The sequence below is a fragment of the Canis lupus genome, chromosome 22 (genome assembly GCF_048164855.1).
Source record: "Canis lupus baileyi chromosome 22, mCanLup2.hap1, whole genome shotgun sequence".
In the NCBI taxonomy this organism is placed as follows: Eukaryota; Metazoa; Chordata; class Mammalia; order Carnivora; family Canidae; genus Canis; species Canis lupus.
This window is the reverse complement of record NC_132859.1, coordinates 51457429-51474742: the sequence shown is the minus strand read 5'-3', so window position 1 is coordinate 51474742 and position 17314 is coordinate 51457429. Positions and strand designations below refer to the sequence as shown.

Below are 17314 nucleotides of genomic sequence, written 5' to 3'. Positions count from 1 at the left end.
CAGGATGTGTGGTCAGCATTAAATCAAGACTCTCCCAGGCTACAACTTTCAAGCAGGCTGAGATGGGAGAGAAAGAAAAGCCATCCCTGAATTTTACTGCCTCCATTACCACACAAAGAAGGTGCCCTGCCCCATTTCCAATCAAGTAGCTCAACATCTCCTAGCCCAAACCTGGCCGGGCCAGGGCAAGCAAGCTCTGGCACACTCCAACAGCTCGGCAGGTTGCCGCACGCACCTTCTTATCCTCGCCATTGTCGTCTCAGCCACCAGGACAAAGTCCTCTTCAGGAGAAAGCTGCACTCCATTAGGGAACCGCAACTGGTCCAGTAAAACCTTCACTTCCTTGGTCTCCATGTCATACTCTAGCAGACTGTGGGGTGCCAACAGCAAACACTCAGGTGGGAGAGTCCAGGACCCCTGCCAAGTTGGAGCCTCACTCCCCTCTGAGCCACAGGCAGTGTGCCTATGAAGGGGATCCTCACAACCCAGTGACAAGGCCTCTGGTGGTCCTCTGCCCAGACCTGACTCCAGGCTGCCCCCTGGAGGCCTCTCCCATGCAGAGCAGACCTTAAGCATCTGCCCCCCACTTCTCCCGGCCCCAGTCGGTTTCCTCGCTGAGATGGGAGCTGGTTTAGCACCAGGGAGGGCCCCCATGGCTCCAGCCTCAAAGATGTCCCCCTTGGGAGAGATGCCCTGAAACCGAGGCCAGCCTGGGAGGTGTCACCCAGAGTGCCTAGACCACATGCTCAGATGCACTGGCCTGTTTTAATTTCATTTTTTCAAAGAGAAAGTGAGAGCATCTTGCTCTGTTGTGTTGCATCCATCACCTCTTTCCAGAAGTCATGAAAGTCCTACCTTAAAAGCTGCAATATCATGCTCAGAAATACTCCAATGACTCCCACAAATAAGCTGTGCCGAAGTCACCCTGCCTGATGATCTCACTGAGTAGAAGATCTAAAATGAACACTCACCGCCCATCATCCGTTCCCTCCATAACCAGAAGCAGATAATCTCGTCTCTGCCATTTGCTGCTAGAATCCGTAAAATAAATCTTCTTCCCATCCTGAGTGATTGTAAGATCATTCACAAAGGACATTTTCCTCCCCTCAATGGGTATCTCAGAGGAGACGAGCAGTTTCACTTCACCTGAAGTAGGAAAAAAGGAAAGGGAGGAGACAGGGAGTGTGGGAGGAGCAAAGAAGAAAAGAAAGAATGAAATAATGGAAGAAAGAAGGAAAGGAGGGAGGAAAAGACCCGTTTTCATTCTAAGAACCTATATGTCAATAATTTTAAAGTCTCAATCAGCCTACCTGATTTAAAAGGAAAAACTAAAATGAGCTTCTTCCCCATGTCATATGCCAGTAGATTTATTCCCTCTCCCAGTAACAAAGTGTCTTTCTTTCTTTCAGCTGTTAAGTGATGAATGTTTTTACATTGACTTCATTAAGGGCAGAATCCTTCCTATAAAGATGAGGCCCTCTTTCTTTTATTGAGACCAACTGATTTTCAAAAATCTATTAAAACTCTTAGGTGAAAGGCAACTAACTATTTTTTGGTTTGCTTGAGGGAAATACAAATTGTTCCATTTACCTGGTTTTAAATACAGAAATAGTGACAGCTTTTAAAAATAGAAGAATAAGGGATCCCTGGGTGGCACAACAGTTTAGCGCCTGCCTTTGGCCCAGGGCACGATCCTGGAGACCCAGGATCGAATCCCACGTCGGGCTCCCGGTGCATGGAGCCTGCTTCTCCCTCTGCCTGTGTCTCTGCCTCTCTCTCTCTCTCTCTGTGACTATCATAAATAAATAAAAAATTTTTTAAAAAAAGGAGAATAACCATGTATGGAGTGCTGCGCTATCTCTATATACAATCTCATTTATACCCTCACATAATCCCACAAGGCAGGCACTACCATTAGCCCTGTTTCATGGATAAGTAACCTGTGCACAGAGAGGTTAAAGCACCTGCAGGGTCACACAGCCAACAAATGACAGAGCGGTGCCACCCAGAGCCCCAGGCACCCCCCAAGATAACAAGTTCTCCTGCTGAAGCATGTACAGAGAGAAAACTAGGAGGACATGGACAAAGAACAAAGGAAAAGACAGACACAGAAAAGAAACAGGAAGGGATCCCTGGGTGGCGCAGCGGTTTGGCGCCTGCCTTTGGCCCAGGGCGTGATCCTGGAGACCCAGGATCGAATCCCACGTCGGGCTCCCGGTGCATGGAGCCTGCTTCTCCCTCTGCCTGTGTCTCTGCCTCTCTCTCTGTGACTATCATAAATAAATTTAAAAAAAAAAAAAAAAAAAAAGAAAAGAAACAGGAAGACAAGACAGAGAGAGACACCGAAAAATAAAGACACGAAGAGGAGTTCTAACCAAACATTTTGAGGAATAGACCCTGTGGCTAAAAAAACAGGAAATTAGGATATTGACCAAATGCAGTCATGAATTCCATGGCCGCTGATATGTGCAGACAACACTTCCAGTACTATTCAATGGATTAACAAATATTAGAGAGTCTCCAGTAGTCTGAACAAATTCCATTGGATCCACTTATGCACTTATCGTTTAAAACATCTGAAATCATCACAGAAGAAAATAAGGCATTGTTACATACGTTTCCAAGGATTTACTTCAAATAGTCCCTTATATGCATCAGCCACAAATAGGGTTCCATTGGGTCCCGCCCGGATACCCAGGAGCCTCCCACAAGCAGGCTCATCATCTCGGGTTTCTAGGGAAACAAATGGGTAGGAATCAGTGGCTGGTCCCAGATTCTACCTATGCCTCCAAGTATTTCATCCATCCCTTCCCAAATACACATAGTGCTATTCAAAACAAAAAAGCCCATGGCATTAGACACAGACCCACCCCCTAGTATTCCAGCCCCCTCAGAACTCATGACAACTGCCTGATGGATCCAGAGGGACCACCTGAGAATATGGATCTGAACATATGAACGACAGCTGGTACCCAAGAATCGCATTCCCAAGACTTGAACAGTTAACTCGGGGACTTCATCAGGAGCCAGGGCCCAACTCTAGATAGAATTCCCCCAGGGCCTCAAGAAATGGTGAGTTTATTTTATTATTTTTTTTTAATTTTTATGTTTTAGAAATGGTGAGTTTAATCCCAATAGTCTGATCTGAACACTGTGCTCATTTAGGGTCTTAGCAGTTTTCCCTCCACCTGGCTTCAAGGGAGAACTACTATTTTATTCCTCAAATTACTATCTATACCCTTTTAAACCTGTGGCAATACAAATTTATTATAGGTGTGTTTACTGCAGGGCTCTATATGCAAGGGTGCTTATGTAAGCTGCAGGGTACTTTCTGTGGGGCACTTACTGCAGGGTTGCTTACTGCAGGGTGTTCAGTCCAGGGTGCTTTCTACAGAGGTGCTTACTGCAGAGTGCTTTCTATGGGGTGTTCACTGCAGAGTGATCTAGTGCAGAGTGCTCTAGTGTAGGGTGCTTACTGCAGAGGTGCTCAGTGTAGCATGCTTAACTGCAGGGTGCTTTCTACAGAGGTGCTTTCTATGGGGTGCTTACTACAGAGTGCTCTAGTGTAGGGTGCTTTCTGCAAGGTGCTGACTGCAGAGTGCTCAATGAAGGGTGCTTTCTGCAGGGGCACTTACTGCAGAGGTGCTTACTACGGAATCCTTACTGCAGGACATTTACAGGATCGGTAAACTCCCAAAATAGAGTTGAAAAGGCAGCTTGAAAAAACGAATATAGAGTATGATTCCACCACAAAACCACAGTACTCATGAACAAAAAGAGATCTGAAAAGCTATGCACTAAAATGAAGACTCTGAGGTGACTTTTAACTTTCTTCTTTGTACAGTGAAAATGCATCAGGAACAATGTTTCCGCATGCAAGTAATAACATAGCCAACTAACCAACTACTCTTCCATAGCAGCACTCTCACAATAGCTATTAATCTTCAAAGTTACCTCAAGTGTGTACACAGGCCACTACGGAATGGAGGGGAGGAGGGGGTCCATAAAGTAACCAGCAGGTGTGGGCCACTGCCTGGCTGGCAAATTGCACCTGCACAGTCACAATCAGGTACCATGAGGTCCAGGGACCACATGGCAAATGAAGAGCTGGTGGTAATGCCCAGGTCAGACTCTATCTGCTAGGTGGTCAGGAGCTCTATTTCTCCAAGGGTGAACCTGACTTCTAGCTCCACACAGCCATTCAGCACCTTTCTCAGTGATGGCAGACATACGGGGGAGGGTTGGCAGTCACTGACTTACTGCATGGGCCTGAACCAAACCGGGCGATGGTCTCTACTTCACCATTTTCAAGTTTTACAAGCCGGCCATCTGCTGTACCAGTAAACATCACATCTGTTTTAAAAAATAAAAAGGAATAAGAGAGTTACTAGATTTGCCTAAGAACTGTGATCATACTGCCTTCTATAGCAGAGGTGGCTTGTTTGTATTTTTCGTCTCTAAAAGAAAACGGCAGCTCTGAAGATGAAGGAAAAGTGATGCCTGAGTCCTTAAAGCACACAGTGATAAAGCCATGGGGGCCTGGGGCACTGGCATGTGGATTTGAACCTGACACTCGAGCAAGGGTACAGAGATGCCAGTCTGAAGAAAACTGTGAGGATTTTCCACTCTCAAAAGAGCATGGACTCTCAGGCTGACACTCAGCACTCAGGGAAATGTGTTCATGTCTGCCTCAGGCTGATGTCTGCTGCTGATGCTGATTATATCCAACTAAAGGGGAAGAACTGCTAAGAAGTCCCTTGGGATAAAACTAAAGCACAGTAAGTGCTCAGTTTATCAATACATATACTAGAACTGGAACAATATAGATATTAGCATGTCCCTGCATAAAGATGACATGCAAATTCATGGAACAGTCCATTGTTTTTGAATGTATATGGGCAAATTCTATGGCAACTAGTAAAACAATTTTTTAGAAAAAAGTATAATTGATATGCTAAGCAAGAAGGCAAAATGGGATCATAAAATGGTCAATTAACACTATAAAAGTTAGGGCAGCCTGGGTGGTTCAGTGGTTTAGCGCCGCCTTCAGCCCAGGGCGTGATCCTGGAGACCCGGGATCGAGTCCCATGTTGGGCTCCCTGCATGGAGCCTGCTTCTCCCTCTGCCTGTGTCTCTGCCTCTCTTTCTCTCTCTCTGTGTCTCTCATGAATAAATAAATAAAACCTTTAAAAAAAAACTATAAAAGTTAGCTATACTTGTGAATACAGCATCATGTCTAAACTTGTCAAGTCACTAAGTTGTACACCTGACACAATGTAACACTCTGTGTCAACTATACTAAACAACTATAAAAGGCAGAATGTGAAGACAAAAGTAGGAACAAAAAACAAAGGAATAGAAAATGGTAATAATTATGGTAAATGTTAATCCAACTGTATCAATTATCACTTTAAACATCAGTGGTCTAGGGACACCTGGGTGGCTCAGCAGTTGAGCGTCTGCCTTTGGCCCGGGGCATGATCCTGGAGTCCCAGGATCAGGCTCCCTGCATGGAGCCTGCTTCTCTCTCTGCCTATGTCTCTGCCTCTCTCTCTCTCTGTCTCTCCCATGAATAAAAAATAAAAGATTTTTTTTTTAAAAAATCTATAAACATCAATAACCAATTAAAAAATAGAGACCCTCAGAGTAAATCAAAAAACAAGATCCAATTAATATCATACAGAGGAAACCCACTTTAAATATAAGGACACACTTAGATTAAAAATAAAGATAGAGTAAAATATGCCATGCCAATACTAATCAAAGGAAAGGGAGTAGCTGTATTAATCTTAGACAGATCCAACTTCAGAGAAAAGAACATTATCAGAGATAAAGAAGAACATGACACACAATAAAGGGTCAATCTTCCTAAAAGATATAATAAGCTTTAACATGTATGTGCCTGATAACCAATCATCAAAATCCATGAAGCAACATTGATAGAAATGCAAGAAGCAACAGATAAATACACTATGAGAGTTGAAGATTTCAGCATCTCTCAATCAGAAATGGACAAGTTCTATAGACATAAAATCAGTATGTACGTAGTTGAACGCAACAGCATCATTGAACTAGATACAATTGACCTCTATCTCCTACTCATCCAAATACAGCAGAATACACATTTTTCTTAAGCTCACATGCAACATTCAGCAAGACAGACCACAATCTGAGCCATAAAACACAACCTTAACAAATTTAATAGAATAGATATCATACATTGCTCTCAGAATATAACAGAATTAAAATACAAATTAATACAGAAAGATGGCTGGAAGCTAAAATACTTGAAGATTAAACAACACACTTCTAAATAATTCACAGTTCAAAGAAGAAATCTCAAGATACATTGCAGAACATTTTGAACTAAATGAAAATAAAAATACAACTTAGCCAAACCTATAGGATGCAGTGAAAGCAGTGCTTAGGGAGAAATTTATGCAGCATTGAATGCATATATTAGGAAATAAGTAAGACCTAAAATCGATCACCTAAGTATCCATCTTAGGAAACCAGGAAAAGAAAAATAAACCCAAGATAAGCAGAAGAAAGAAATAATAAATAAAAACTAGAGCAGATATCAATGAAATTGAAAACAGGAAATTAAAAGAGAAAAATCAACAAAACCAAAAGGTGGTTCTTTGAAAAAAATCAATAAATGATCATCTTTTTGCTAGGCTAAGTTAAAAGGAGAAAAGATACAAATTACTAACAACAGAAATGAAAAAGGGAACATACTTACAGACCCTGTGGACATAAAAGTATAATAAAGGAATATCATAAATAGTTCTATGCTCACAAATTTGGTAACCTAGATGAAATAAACCAGTATTTTGAAAAACACAATCAACCAAAACTCAAACAGGAAGAAACAGACTATTTGACCAGGCCTGTATCTATTGAAGAAATGAGTCAGTAACTAATAACCTTCCAAAAGAGAAAGCACAAGGCTTTCACCAATGAATTCTACCAAACAATTAAGGAAAAAATGACACCAATTCTCTACAATCTCTTCCAGAAAATAAATGGGAATACTTCCTAACTCATTCTATGAAACCAACATTATCCTAATGCCAAAACCAGTCATTACAAAACACTACAGACCATAAATGGGTGTTGAATTTTGTCAAATGATTTTCTGCAGCTGTAGATATGATCATGTGACTTTTCTTTAACCTGTTGATATTATGGATTTTAAGTGATTTTCAAATGCTGAACTAGCCTTGCATGTCTGGGATAAATCCCACTTGACTGAGGTATACGATTCTTTTCATATATTGTTAGATTTGATTTGCTAATATTTTGGTGAGGATTTTACATTTTTTATTAAGATTTTATTTATTTATTTGAGAGAGAACATGAGCATGAGCAGCAAGGAGGGGCAGAGGGAGAGGGAGAGGCAAACTCCCTGCTGAGCAGGGAGCCGAATGTGGGGCTCAATTCCAGACCTGGGATCATGACCTGAGCCAAGGCAGACACTGAACAAACTGAGCCATCCAGGTGTTCCAGATTTTTGCATTTGCATTTATGAGATATCTTGGTCTGTAGTTTTTCAGCAAATTAGAAATAGAAGGGCACTTCCTCAACTTGACAAAGAACATCTACAAAATACCTACAGCTAACATCATAATTATTGTTGACAAACTTGGAAGCTTTCCCACTAAGATGAGGAGCAAAAGCAAGGATGTCCTTCCTCACCACTCCTTTATAATATTACGCTAGAAGTCCTGGCTAATGCAATAAGAGAAGGAAGAAATAAATCTGTCTTTGTTCACAGATAATGACTGTTTATGTAGAAAATCACAAAAAGTCTACAACAAACAACAACAAAACTAGAACTAATAAGTGATTATTATAGCAAAGTTTCAGGACACAAGGATAATATGCAAAAGTCAATTTTTTCCTATATACCAGCAACAAACAAGTAGAATTTAAAATTAAAAACAGAATAGGGCAGCTTGGGGGGCTCAGCAGTTTAGCACCACCTTCAGCCCAGGGTGTGACCCTGGAGACCTGGGATCAAGTCCCACATCAGGCTCCCTGCGAGGAGCCTGCTTCTCCCTCTGCCTGTGTCTCTGCCTCTCTTTCTCTCTGTGTCTCTCATGAATAAATAAAATATTTTTAAAAAATAAAATAAAATAAAAAATAAAAACAGAATAGCATTTACATCAGCACCCAAAAGAATAAAATATTTAGGTCTAAATACAGCAAAATATGTATAAGATCTGTATGAGGAAAACTATAAAACTCTGATGAAAGAAATCAAAAAACTAAAATGGAAAGATATTCCATTTCACGGATAGGATGATTTAATATTATGAAAAGGTTAGTTCTTCCCAACTTGATTTATAGATTCAAATCAATCCCAATCAAGGTCCAGTAAATTATTTTGTATACATCCTAAAACTGATTCTAATGTGTTTATATGGAGAAGCAAAAGATCCAGAATGGCCAACACAATACTAAAGAAGAACAAAGTCAGAGGACTGACAGTACCTGATCTCTGGACTTAATATTATGCTACAGTAACCAAGACATTGTGGTAATGGCAAAAGAATTAGAATAGTTCAATGTAACAGAATAGAGTCCAGAAATAGACCTACATAAATATAGTCAGCTGATCTCTCAGAATACAATCTTACACAATATATTGCAATACAATGGAGCCATTTTCCACAAATAGTGTTGAAACAACTGAACATCACATGCAAAAAGATGAATCTGGACACACACATTACACCCTTCACAACAGTTAACTCAAAATAGATCAGAGACCTGAATGTAAAACATGAAAGTATAAAACTCCTAAAGGATAACATAGGAGAAAATTTAGGTGACTTTGGGTATGGTGATGACTTTTTAGATACAACAGTAAAGGTATAATTGATGAAGAAGTAATTGTTAATTTCATTAAAACAAACAAAAAAAAAAACTGCTCTGTGAAAGACACTCTCAAGAGAATTAGAAAACAAGCCACAGACTGGAAGAAAATATTTGCAAAATATATAAACAAAATAATACAAAGAACTCTTAAAATAAACAATAAGAAAAGGAAACCAATTTTTAAAATGGTCAAAAGCCTTAGATACCTCACCACAAAAGATATGCAAACGGAAATTAAGCATATGAAAAAGATGCTCAGGGGCAGCCCCGGTGGCACAGCGGTTTAGCGCCGCCTGCAGCCTGGGGTGTGATCCTGGAGACCCAGGATCCAGTCCCACGTTGGGCTTCCTGCACGGAGCCTGCTTCTTCCTCTGCCTGTGTCTCTGCTTCTCTCTTCGCTCTCTCTGAATGAATAAATAAATAAATCTTAAAAAAAAAAAGAAGAAGAGAAAAGAAAAGAAAAGAAAAGAAAAGAAAAGAAAAGAAAGAAAAAAGAAAAGAAAAAAAAGGAAAAGAAAAGAAAAGGAAAAGAAAAGAAAGAAAAGAAAAGAAAAGAAAAGAAAAGAAAAGAAAAGAAAAGAAAAGAAAAGAAAAAAGAAAAGAAAGAAAAGAAAAGAAAAGAAAAGAAAAGAAAAAGATGCTCAACATCCCATGTCCATTAGGGAACTGCAAACTGAAACAATGAAATATCACTATACACCTATTAGAATGGCCAAAAAAATCTAAAACACAGACTATACCAAATGCTGATGAAGATGTAGAGCAACAGGAACTCTGATTCACTGCTGGTCAGAATATAAAATGGTGCAGACATTTTGGAAGACAGTTAGACAGTTTCTTACAAAACTAAACATAGTTTTACAATCCAGCAATTGTGTTCCTTGGTATCTACCCAAATGAGGTGAAAACATAAATCCACAGAGAAACCTGCATGTGGATGTTTATAGCAGCCTTACCCATAATTGCCACAATTTGGAAGTAAACCAAGATGTCCTTCAGTAGGAGAATGGATAAATTGGTACATCCACACATGGAGTATTACTCAGCAATAAAAAAGGAATGAGCTATGAAAGCCAGAAAAAGACATGGAGGAACCTTAAATTCATATTACTAAGTGAAGGAAGCCAATCTGAAAAGGCTTCCTACATGCTACATGATTCCAATTATATGACATTCTGGAAAAGGCAAAACTATGGAGACAATAACAAGATCAGTAGTGGCAGAGGTTGCAGGATGGATAAGGTTAAACATGTGGAGCACACAGGATTTTTTAGGATTTTTAGGGCAGTGAAACTACTCTATATGATATTATAACAGCGGATACGTATCATTTGTACGTTTGTCCAAACCTATAGAATATACAACACCAAAAGTGAACCCTAAGGTAACCTATGGACTCCAGATCATAACAACATGTCACTGTAGGTTCATCAATTATAACACATGTTCCACTCTGGTGCAGGGTGTTGATAATGGAAGAGGCTGTATATAGTACTCAGAGGAAGTCTTGAGAGAATAAATGATAAATCTCTGTACCTTTCCCTCAATTTTGCTATGAATCTACAATGCTCTAAGAAATAAAATTTATGGCGTACCTAGGTGGCTCCGTTAGTTAAGCGTCTGCCTTCAGCTCAGGTCATGATCTCAGGGTCCTAGGATCAAGCCCCAAGTTGGGCTCCCTGCTCAGTTGGGAGGGGAGCCTACTTCTTCCTTCCCCTGTGCTTCTCTCCCTGCTTGTGCTCTTTCTCTCTCTCTCTCAATAAATAAATAAAATCTTTAAAAAAAAATTGTTAAAGAAATTAAAGCATGTTAATTGGTGATTACTTTCTTCTCATACCCTCCTGAGGCTCCAATGTCAGCAACATGCCAGCCATCCTCCAGGACAACTTCCAAGTGAAGTTGAAAGCAGCAGCCCCCTGGGGCTTCCCTATGGTTCTATGCAGGGGGGCATAAGAGGCCCCCACTGTGCCTAATCAGAAATGTCACAGAGAGAAATAACCAGTTCCTTTAAGGGAAAAAAGGCAAGCCGTGACGCCATGGAGCAATGAGGTGTCAGCCCAAGGGGAAAGGGAAAGGACAAGGAAAACATTCTCTTTGATAGATAACAAAAAATATTACTGTAACTCCTTGAAGTTCTAATTTTAAATACCAGTATTTGTTCTTTACCAAAAGAACAAAATTTGCAAAATTTATTAATAAATGTCAAAGTCAGGGCACCTGTGGCTCAGGCGGTTAAGCGTCTGTCTTCAGCTCAGGTCAAGATCCCAGGGTCCTGGGACTGAGCCCCATGTCAGGCTCCCTGCACAGCGGGATCCTGCTCCTCCTCTCCCTCTGCCACTCACCTTGCTTATGCTCTTTTGCTCTCTCTCCTGCCCTCTCTCAAATAAATAAACAAGTCTTAAAAAAATAAAATAAATAAAATAAAGTAAAATAAAATAAAATAAAATAATAAAATAAAATAAAATAATAAAATAAACATCAATGTCTTTTGAAGTGAAACTTGAAGTTCTATCATGAAGTGCCTATCCCTCTTACAGTAATTTGACTCTGCCAGCCCAACAAACCAACTGCCAAAGAATGCACCAGATTTGGTTCCATATCCAACAGGAGGGGAAAGAGAAGTGGTCTGTGCCACTGGGGGACCACCTGCCCTGCCCAAAGTGAAAGAGCACACTGGACACAAAGTCCACCACCACTTCACAGAAGCACACCATACTCCAGGATGAGGGTGGCCTGCCACAGTAAGCTGCTCAGAAATCCTCACACCATTTTCAGTCCTGCAACTTCTCATTAACTATGTCTTTTGATCCCTGAGGTTCATCTTCATTCTAATAGGCAGAAAATGCCTATTGGCTAGAGACTTAAGAATTAGAATCAGACCCATGTCTAATTCTCAGATTTGGGCAAGTCTGAAGCAGACAGTTAAGTTACCCTTAAACTTATCCAACAAAGTCAGCTTCAAACAAAACGACAGTGGAAATACTGAGAATCATTTGTATTCTTTTCAAAAATGGAAGCTACACAAAGACAAACTGAAAGACAATATCTTATCAAGTAATACCTGCCTTTCATAAATGATCTAAACAACATGTTTTTCCTTTTTCCTTTCAATTTAATGGGTCCAACACTTTGAGCAGAATCAAGTGCTTCACAGACAAGAACTCAAAACCACCCAGTACTGAAATAACCTGTAACTCAGAAAGCTGAGGGTTGTCTGCTCGATAAGCACGGCGCATCTGCAGCTGAGGACATCCAGGGCCCCCCACCCAAGAGCAGGGTACATCACGGCTGCTCCAGCGGAGTTCCCCCTCAGGGAGCCTTGAAGTTCCAAGGGTTTACTTACCCCCAATATTTGCTATGGACTCTGGTCCAATAAGTTGATTTTCAAATAGCCTTTCCGCCTGTTGTAACTTCGTATTTGGTTGGAGAACACCAAGCAAGAGAGGGGGTTCTTTGAAGCTGTAAAATAATGCAATTATAGGGATTTGTCTATAAGAAATACATAAAGAGGGAATCCCTGGGTGGCTCAGTGGTTTAGCGCCCACCTTGGGCCCAGGGCATGATCCTGGAGACCCAGGATCGAGTCCCACATTGGGCTCCCTGCGTGGAGCCTGCTTCTCCCTCTGCCTGTGTCTCTGCCTCTCTCTCTCTCTCTCTCTGTCTTTCATGAATAAATAAATAAAATATTAAAAAAAAAGAAATACACGAAGAAAGTGTTTACTGAGGACCTTCATGCATAACTCCCCATTCTTTGACAAAGAGGGCATGTTGCAATAACATCTTCAGTTGCCAGAAACATGAAGGTTAAAGAAAAAAAACCATTCTAGGATATCAGAAAAGGTCATAGTATAAAAACAATCAAAATATGATTAAGACTAAGACAAAAACTTTGGTAATCACCTAAGAGCATGTGGGGCCTCCACTTACCATGCTCCAGTCACAGCCCAATGCTCCAAGACAGGTTTTTTGTTTTTTTTTTTTAATTTTTATTTATTTATGATAGTCACACAGAGAGAGAGAGAGAGAGGCAGAGACACAGGCAGAGGGAGAAGCAGGCTCCATGCACCGGGAGCCCGACGTGGGATTCGATCCCGGGTCTCCAGGATCGCGCCCTGGGTCAAAGGCAGGCGCCAAACCGCTGCGCCACCCAGTGATCCCTCCAAGACAGGTTAAACCTCCTCTCACTCTCTGATTCACATGCCCTGGCATTTATTGTCCCAGTGTCTGTCCAGTCACTAAAATCTAACTGAGACAAAGGAGAGTGGTGTTGATATTTCATAGCTGACAGCCTTGCTTCCTGCTTCACAGAGAAGACAGGAGAAATGAAGGAGTCCATCCTGGGGCTGGCACCACCAGCCCATCATCCAGTACAGGTGTGGCTCTGCCTCCCACCCTGTCTCTCTTAGGGCCCAGCCTGACTTCTCTCTGAAGCCAGCTTCCACTGGGCCCTGGACCCTTGTCCTGACAACAGACTCAGCTCAGAGATCATCCTTCTCTGCTGGTCCTTCCCATCTACACCTGCTTCTCCCAACCCATCAAATCCTCCTGGTCACACCTTCAGAAGACAGACATGGTTAAAACCCTTCTCCCCATGTCCTCTGCTGGTCCAGGCCACCATCTTCCCACACCCACTCCCTCCCTTGTTTTCTACAGTGTATCCTCAACTCAGCACCATGCACCTTGCGAAATACAATCAGATCACAGCATTTGCCTCTCACAGCCCTGCAATGGCCCCATCTCCGCCAGAGCCTATGACCTTGCAGGGATGCCCCTTCCCCTGCAGTCTGGCCAGTCACCTCTCTCTGCTCCTCTCCCCCTGTTCACTCTGCCCTTCACAGGCCCCTCCCTGTTGGTTCTTGACCTAAGAGGCACCTCTCACCTTAAATCCTTGGCACCAGCTCCTCTGTGCTCTGCCTTCACCTTCTCAGGGAGGCCTCCTCTGACCACACAATGTAATACTCCAGACATCCCCCAAAAGCCCAACTCGCTACCCTACTCTGTTTTTTCTGTAGCACTTGCCAGTTTCTCATTTCTCTATTACCTATATTGTCTGTCCATCCCCACTAGAACACATGGCCCATGGGATCAGGAATTTGTTTGTGTTTTTCAATGTTGTATCTCAAGCACCTGACATGCAGGAAGCTGTCAGCAAACACTGTGGGAGGGAGGAAAGGAAGGGGGAGGAGAGAGGGAAAATATTTCCCAATTCCCTCCCTACCTTGCCCTCAAGCAGGGCAGTTTCCTAGCCAGCCTACCAGAGTAGGAGAGCCAAGAGGGAAGGGATGGCTGAGACTATGAAATGATGATGAATCTTCGCTACCTTGCCCAGCAGAGCACTTCACTTCCTATTGCCTCCTCTGAGTCAGGCATATACTTAGGACATAGCACAATTTCCTCTGAATTAAACACTGCCCCCACCCACCTCTTCACTGCTTCACTCTGCCCTGCCTCCCAGTTATGGCCTTCTGCCTGCTTTAAAAATATATTATTGATTTAAGAGTTTTATTTCCAATAGAACAGAGCAGGACTGCAAACCTGCATACTTCGGTGAGAAAAGCCTGGGATATGGAGATGGACGACACAGCTGGGTTGGAACTCTGACCTCGGGAAGGTCAGCCCTCCCAACGTGCATGTGAAAACCGAATGACAGACAAGCATGTGCAGCCCAGGGATAGAGGACAGCACACCTTCTGCCCCTCCTGCCCAGTCCTTAAACCTTGTCTAATTCCCTACACAAAGGAAGTCCTCAAGAAATATTTGTAGCATCAACCTAATCGGTACATCATGCACTGTCCCTGCCAACAAGAAGCCTGAGTATGATCCCAATAGGGAGCCAAGAAGAAAACCCATATGAGAAAATGCAAGAAAGGGACCACATTCCTGAAGCCTAGGCAGCAGAAGCATCAAGGAAGAATGGACTCAGGAAGTCAAGCCAGGCCACATGGACCCTTGCAAAAGCCTGTGAACTTGTAAACTCTTATTAACTCCCTGTTAACTCCTAAGTCCTGCTACCTCATATTAAGTCCCATTAACTCTATGTGTCAAATGTATCCTGAAAGAACTAACCAACATTCTCCAGAAATCAGAATGTCATGTATGTCATATCTACCACAATCATCCCAATTTCCAAATAAGGAAGAAGAGGTTGCATTGTATGGCAGGTTTTTGACAAAGCCCTATGACCTTCCTGGTAACCGCTCCCTAGAACTGAAAGCAACTGCGTAATACTCCATTCTGGAAGGGTCTGCTCCTGTCTTTATCTTTCTTTGTGATTTCCTGGTGATTTCTAAGTGTGGTCTGAGCTCTCACAGGAGATCAAGTACACCAGAGGGAGACTCTCTGAGGCACTTCCATCAGTGGTCCTCCCACCGAGCCAGTTGGCCTTCCTGTTCTGCACCGCACCTGCTGGCGGAGAAAAGAGAGGTGTAGCCAAAGCTAGTAGCTCTGCTTTCCTATCATAGTCAACACTACAACCACTTACTTAACTCCAGACAGCACATTTCCTCCTTCCTTGCGCTTTTTGCTCTGAACAGTTTGAAAGAAGCCCTTTTTGCTGTTGTCCCTAGCATTTTCCTCCAAACCTCAGGTCATTTCTGTTCTTATACCTCTGCCAGTCTTCTGCTCTTGTTCTGCATTTTGGGGTTGCCCCTTCCAATTCTCAAGCAAGTCATTTCCTAAGTCTGAGCATGGCAGAGATCTCTGTCCGCCACCCTGATTTCACTGGGCTCATGAGGCTCATTTACTCTGTAGACAGAACACACTTTGTATAACTTCAGATACTTAGTGGGTCACATTCCCTTTCAGTTTCTGGTTAGGAGCACACACTTATTTTTCCTTTGAATTACTTCAAGCTTTCCGCACATAAATTCACTTTTACTGAGATCAAAGGTCTCCAGTCACTGAAGCTCCATGTACCTCTGCTCTTTCCACTTTCCTGCTCTTTGCCAAGGCTAAACTCCCCAGCCCAGGTTTTGATCCCCAGCTGTGGACACAGTTCACACTCCCACCTTAGCCACCTAGATTATCCAGAAAGTCCAAGGTCAGTTTCTATGTGGGGTGGGCTGAGCCACATCCTTCTGCATGTTGGCAGGGGTTGGCAAGAGAGAACCACTTTACCCCCCAACTGTGTCCTGGGGGCCCCACCACCCCCAACAGGACACCCAGTATGCTCTTGGGCCCAGCTCAGCCAGAAAGACATGCAAGGGTCCACTGACACACCAGGAATAAGAAGCCAACACTCGTATGAGCCCAGAATGCCAAGGCCTTCACCCAATCTCAATCTTATGCAAGCTAATTATTTTTAACAGCACCTTGTATCTTTACTAATTCTAAATCCAAAAACAAAAGGTTGAATCTTATATATAAATGTCAATCTAAAGTAAGAACTATGTCCTCTTTGTATCTTTGTAACCAGCTGGGTACCTACCTCAAGCATTCTAGATGCTGAACACATTCTCAGTGAATTGAGTCCAATATAAAGCCCTAATTTTCATTTATAAAACACCAACACATTATTCAATGTTATATTCATTTATAATGGGACATAGTTTTGTTTGAAGTTTTTAAAATCACTTAAAATAAACTTCCAAAAGCTTCACCTCTCTGGAAAGTTTCAAGAGGAAAGGGGAATCTACTTATTGAATCAGACTGTACAACCCTTTCAGCATAAACTCAACATCAGTGTCATAGATCATCACACCAGTAAGAGCCTGGCTCTGCATTACTATAACTATAAATGTGAATACATTTCATGGGGTCCCTAGGTATGCATTACTATAGATGCCCGCTGATGAAAGGTAACTTAGGAAAAATAGAATCCTCTTTACAAGGCTTCTGAAAAATCTGTACTTATAAAATTTAAACAAGGTAATTTAACCTTTGTTAACCTTTTGTCACTTCAAATGAATTCATGCTAATTAACACATAAGCTTCTCTTATTTGTGATTTTCTGGTTTTTATATATGATCTGTACAGTTTTGTTTTTGAAACCGTATCATGAACAATATCATTCACATATTGTGTCAACATCTGATTCCACACAAAGCTGAAGCACTAAAGAAACCACAAATCTCTCTCTCTCCTAGTAACTTACCTTTCAGAAAAATTAGTTTGTTACCCTAGACACCATCCCACCTACCCTATTTGCCAAGCAAGCCCTCCCAAGAATGGCCAGGATAGCTCACCTGAGAGGCTGTGGGTCTATGGGAGAATCCAGCAGCAGCATGGCTCCGAGCAGGGGAACCGTGAGAGAGACAGCCAGCATCAAGAAGGTCACTAGGAACACACGGCCACTAAAGGAGCTGCCAGAGATGGAATATACAAAGGCGATCAGCAGAGGCTCAGCCAGGACAAGCTCAGCTGGTCTCAGAATGGTCTCACCATGAGACTGCTGACCTCTGTGGCTTGTGATGAAACTTCAGGAATCCTAGCA

General features: G+C 42.1%; 1 protein-coding gene and 1 non-coding gene across 2 annotated transcripts in view; one reads left to right on the top strand and one right to left on the bottom strand.

The window, feature by feature from the left end:
• APMAP (adipocyte plasma membrane associated protein) overlaps positions 1–17314 on the bottom strand; it is a 33629-nt gene that overhangs the window by 6165 nt on the left and 10150 nt on the right. The window contains exons 2-7 of the mRNA XM_072793624.1: positions 17067–17183; positions 12227–12342; positions 4261–4353; positions 2617–2733; positions 972–1146; positions 236–370 (exon numbers count right to left, since the gene is read on the bottom strand). Coding sequence (XP_072649725.1) covers positions 236–370; positions 972–1146; positions 2617–2733; positions 4261–4353; positions 12227–12342; positions 17067–17183 — 753 coding nt within the window. The remainder of the gene's footprint in view (positions 1–235; positions 371–971; positions 1147–2616; positions 2734–4260; positions 4354–12226; positions 12343–17066; positions 17184–17314) is intronic.
• On the top strand, positions 4783–4885 carry LOC140614569 (U6 spliceosomal RNA). The gene has a single exon (XR_012015404.1). It is a non-coding gene; the product is annotated as a U6 spliceosomal RNA (small nuclear RNA).